We start from the raw sequence: 4,662 nt of genomic DNA, 5'->3' as shown, positions 1-4,662 counted from the left end.
CATTCTCTCTACTCCCATATTCTGTAGGTAATCGTTGATTACTCTGGCTCTATGGGGCAAGCGTTATCATCTTGGAAGATTGCATTAGGTCCCAGGTTGCGATGATATGGGATTGCAGCTTGCTGCACAGAATAATGGTCAATTTGGCACATTCTGTTTGAGACCCCACTACATTCACAAGACCTATAGGCTATTCAGCCGTGAAAAGGGGATTGTTTCAAATGTGGTGTAATTGTAAAGGGGAATAATATCTTTAGCTGTCCTTGCATTGATATGCAACAGCGCGAGAGGATGGCTTTAACATGCGGGCAAGTTGGTGAGATAACCCTGACCTTATTTTAGCATTAAGCCTTATGATTATTGATGTCACTTGCATTTCACAGAACCACCTTCGTGAGCGCAAGGGAAGGTCTCACTCCTGAAATATTGGCAATGATAAGTATAAGACGACTAACGCCAGTACCTGCCATTATTGCGCTGGTAAGAGTAACTTTATTTCTTTAAAGACCATCATTATACTCGTACGTTTAAGTTTGTTGTCCGAATCTGCGTGTTCCGAGCATGCATGAATTACAATTATTGATTATTGATCATCATCATCATCATACTATGTTCATCAGAATCTGTCTGTCTGTGGGTCAAGGTCATCTAGGGGTCATCTGAGGTCATATTAGCAAAAACTCTCGTATGGGCATGAAACCTGGTGGGTACAGTCAACATATAGATAGAGCCAAATTTTTGGAAGGATCATTTTGGGGTCATCCGGGGTCACCCAGGGGTCATTTGAGGTCAAATTACTAAACACTGTCGAATGGGCATGACACTTGGTGGGTACAGTCAACATTTAGAGCCAATTTTGGGATGGTCATTTAGGGGTTAGCAGGGGTCATCCGAGGTAAAATTAGCAAAAAATGTCGGATAGACATGAAATTTGGTGAGTACAGTCATCATCAGCCAGATAATCGCACCCAGCCGAGAACCGCCAAATACGGGTTCACCCGATCAACTGCAGTAAAGTGCCAATTACGGAATGGTCTACACTATACCAATAAAATCGTAAATCTCATGTCAAACCCCTTTGTGTGTCATAACTTCAAAACACATGGAGCTTTGCTTCAGCAGATATCTCAGTGAGAAATATTTATTTCTTACTCGTATAATCCCATTCACTTTTCCAAGCTCTCTCCCGAAAAAACTGGCTGTACGGGGCAAATATTGAAAACTTACACTATTTTTTCCAGCAAATATAAATGCATACAGCAGTTTTTGATTAACTTAATTGTCGCGGTATTTTGAGCCAGATGTCCCTGTTCTTACTTTCTTTTTCAAACAGCATGTGCTTAGTATGGTGATGATGCCATTCACTGACATATACGGGCTTCTTACCTACCTCAGTTTCTCCATCTCGTTGTTCATGATCTTTGGTATCGGTATAGTCCCATATTGGAGATGGAAATATCCTAATCTGGAGCGACCATATAAGGTAGGAAGAAGAAGAAGAAGAAGAAGAAGAAGAAGAAGAAGAAGAAGAAGAAGAAGAAGAAGAAGAAGAAGAAGAAGAAGAAGAAGAAGAAGAAGAAGAAGAAGAAGAAGAAGAAGAAGAAGAAGAAGAAGAAGAAGAAGAAGAAGAAGAAGAAAAAAGAAAGAAAGAAAGAAAGAAAGAAAGAAAGAAAGAAAGAAAGAAAGAAAGAAAGAAAGAAAGAAAAAGAAAGAAAGAAAGAAAGAAAGAAAGAAAGAAAGAAAGAAAGAAAGAAAGAAAGAAGAAGAAGAAGAAGAAGGTGGAGCAAGTGATAATGATGATGGTGATGATGATGTGGTTTTTAGAACTGCGAGGTATAATACCTACCTTGATAGCAGCCACATTGAAAAAAAAAACACCCAAAATCCTTTCGAACATGATACTTGGTTAATGCTCTTTTGAATAATTTTCAGGTTCCAATTATTTTTCCAATCCTGTTCATCGCCTATTCCCTGCTCGTCGCATGTCTATCATTATACAAGGCACCGAGGGATTGTGGGATAGGAATCGGTATGATGCTTGTGGGAGTTGTAGTTTACTTCATTTTTGTATATTGGAAGAACAAGTCAGCATGGTTCAACAATGCTTTGAGTAAGTTATTATTTGTATCACTGGTAAGATGTATTCAGCTATCTTTTAATCCAGAAAATAGATGTACATTACCTATAGAGGAGTTCGGATTTTTCGAACTTATTGTCCAGTCACGATTGTTTGAAATCCAGACTTTCAAAGTGTCTATCGGCAAGTTAGAAATCCTCAAATTGAGATGCTTTTTGCACAATTCCGTGATTTATCATTGATTGCATTTCCAAGCTTTTTCCAATACTATTGGCAACTATAATTCCAGATGTTCCAGCAAACTTGGAAATCCAGACATTTCTTTCGGAAAGTTATTAATCCTATTGACCCTTTGCACGATCATCTCAAAACGAGGTTCTACCCCAAAGTGCGTGTTGTGTGTGCGTATGCGTGCGTATGCGTGCGTTAATTACAGCGTACGCTTTGCAAGAGCCTTCAGGGGCGTTGCTAGCAAAATGTGAAATATAAAAATGCACTTTGTGCATGCGTTTGCATGGAGAACCTCGTTTTGGTAGCAAGGGCGGATCCGTGGAAAGGGCGAATAGAGGGTGTGCACTTTTTGGAAGAGCGAATTAGAAGTGTCAAGTACCAAATTTTATTTGGAAGATAACAGACTTTGGAGCTCGATATCTACGTCATTTCTCGCGCAATTTTTACAAATGAGATGTCAAATTAAAGCAGTCAACTTCGGCAACAACATAATATATTTCTAATATTTATTTTATTGATTAAAAAAGTACAGAGGCGGCTTATTAAACTGTAATTGCGTTAGGAATATCACATACGCAAAAATACCACATACACATGTATACACATTCTAGATCAATTCACATAATTATTAATCATTCTATCATTTTGCAGCTCATACGACGAAGTTTTTACAAAAGTTGTTCATGGTTGTTCACCAGGAAAAACCCACGTATTAAGTGAAGCCAGAAAATTATCAGCACAGAATGACAGAAAAGACTCAAATTCATTATAATTGCAGACCGAATTAAAAAACTAGTTTGCGTCTGACGTCCTGTCAACTAGACCAAAATGCCGTACTGCGCAGGTCAACAACCAATCACGCCACGCCTTTGCCCTGACGTCAGACGCAAACTGGTCTTTTTAATTCGGTCTTCAACAATACGTGAATTTAGCAAATCATCCGTCTCTCTCCAGCAGTGTCCTAGTTGTAAAATAATATTTTCCCAAAATGATGTTTCATATTATTCCCGGAGCATGCACTTGGAAAGTGTTTTCAAGCATCTAGCCTATATCTCAGATTATTTGTGACATGTTCATATCGTGTTGCATATCAATGTTCAGCTAATGTATTCCCTTTTACAATAACACCACTTTTGAATGAAACCCCTTTTTCACGACTGAGTACACGTCTTGTGAATGTATATAGTGGGGTCTCAAACAGAATGTACCAAACTGACAGTTATTCTGTGCAGCAAGCGCAATCTGAGACCTAATGCAATCCTCCAAGATGACAACGCTCGCCCCACAGAGTCAGGGTAATCAACAACTACCTACAGAATAATTAGTAGAGAGTAGAGTAGAGAGAATGAAACAGAATGGCGTGCCATCAGTCCAGATCTCAACTTGTAGGGCCAGCTTGGTCGTGTTGTGCGTGCCAAGTAGCCAATGCAACTTTAGTGAATGACATGCCACGAATCCTGGTTGAAGAATGTGGTTGTGTATGGTTTTCCACCCACATTTATGGTTAGTGACTAGTGTTGTTTGAGCACAGAATAATGGTCAATTTGGCACATTTTGCTTGAGACCCACTACATTCACAAGACGTGTACTCAGCCGTGAAAAGGCGATTGTTTCAAATGTGGTGTCATTGTAAAGGGGAATAAATTAGTTGTCCATTGATATGCAACACGATATGAACATGTCACAAATAACCTGAGATATGAGATATAGATGTTTGAAAAAACTTTCCAAACTTTTGTTTGTTGAGGGGTTTATATACCATGGTGGATATCATGCTCATGTAAAAAGTATGGACTCCTTAAACATTTAGTGTCCCCTAAACAAGTATTTTGCGATCTACCCTAAGACAATAAAGTTATGATTTGATTATTATTATGTAAAATATGCTTTAATAATATTAAAATAGGCCTATGTATTTTCATACCGTACCATATCGTACGCTGGTGAAGAAAAAAAAAAAAGTATTTGGGTTTTTTAAACTGAAATTGGGCCAAATTATCCCGGCAAATTATACACTTCGCAGACTGGAGAAGACCGCCTACATTTGTTTAATTTGGCTACATAGAGCTACAATTTTACCCAAATGGAGCTATTCAATCGCACCGTACGAAAGGAATCAGTTAACGACATAAACATCAAAGACCATGTGCCACAGCAAAATCATGTGATTGATTGGGAGGGAGCAAAAGTTATCAATAAAGACTCTTGCAAGCAATCCAGATGGATCAGATAAGCTATGTGGATCACAAAACGGGGGAGAACGTCATTAACCGCGATGGAGGGACATACTCATTGAATCATATATACATTCAGCTATTGCAAAGAGTATTTATTTGGTGGGCTTTTGAGTAGGC

At 38.7% G+C, this 4,662-nt stretch overlaps 1 protein-coding gene across 1 annotated transcript in view; it reads left to right on the top strand.

The window, feature by feature from the left end:
• The window catches only part of LOC140172602 (cystine/glutamate transporter-like), a 6,111-nt gene extending 2,850 nt beyond the window's left edge, over nt 1–3,261 (top strand). The window contains exons 3-6 of the mRNA XM_072195740.1: nt 384–480; nt 1,334–1,483; nt 1,933–2,110; nt 2,960–3,261. Coding sequence (XP_072051841.1) covers nt 384–480; nt 1,334–1,483; nt 1,933–2,110; nt 2,960–3,024 — 490 coding nt within the window. The 3' untranslated portion in view covers nt 3,025–3,261. The remainder of the gene's footprint in view (nt 1–383; nt 481–1,333; nt 1,484–1,932; nt 2,111–2,959) is intronic.
• Nucleotides 3,262–4,662: the final 1,401 nt, after the last annotated feature.

The sequence above is a fragment of the Amphiura filiformis genome, chromosome 16, assembly GCF_039555335.1.
Source record: "Amphiura filiformis chromosome 16, Afil_fr2py, whole genome shotgun sequence".
Classification (NCBI taxonomy): Eukaryota; Metazoa; Echinodermata; class Ophiuroidea; order Amphilepidida; family Amphiuridae; genus Amphiura; species Amphiura filiformis.
The sequence above is the reverse complement of the archived record's forward strand: the minus strand, read 5'-3'. Positions and strand labels throughout refer to the sequence as shown.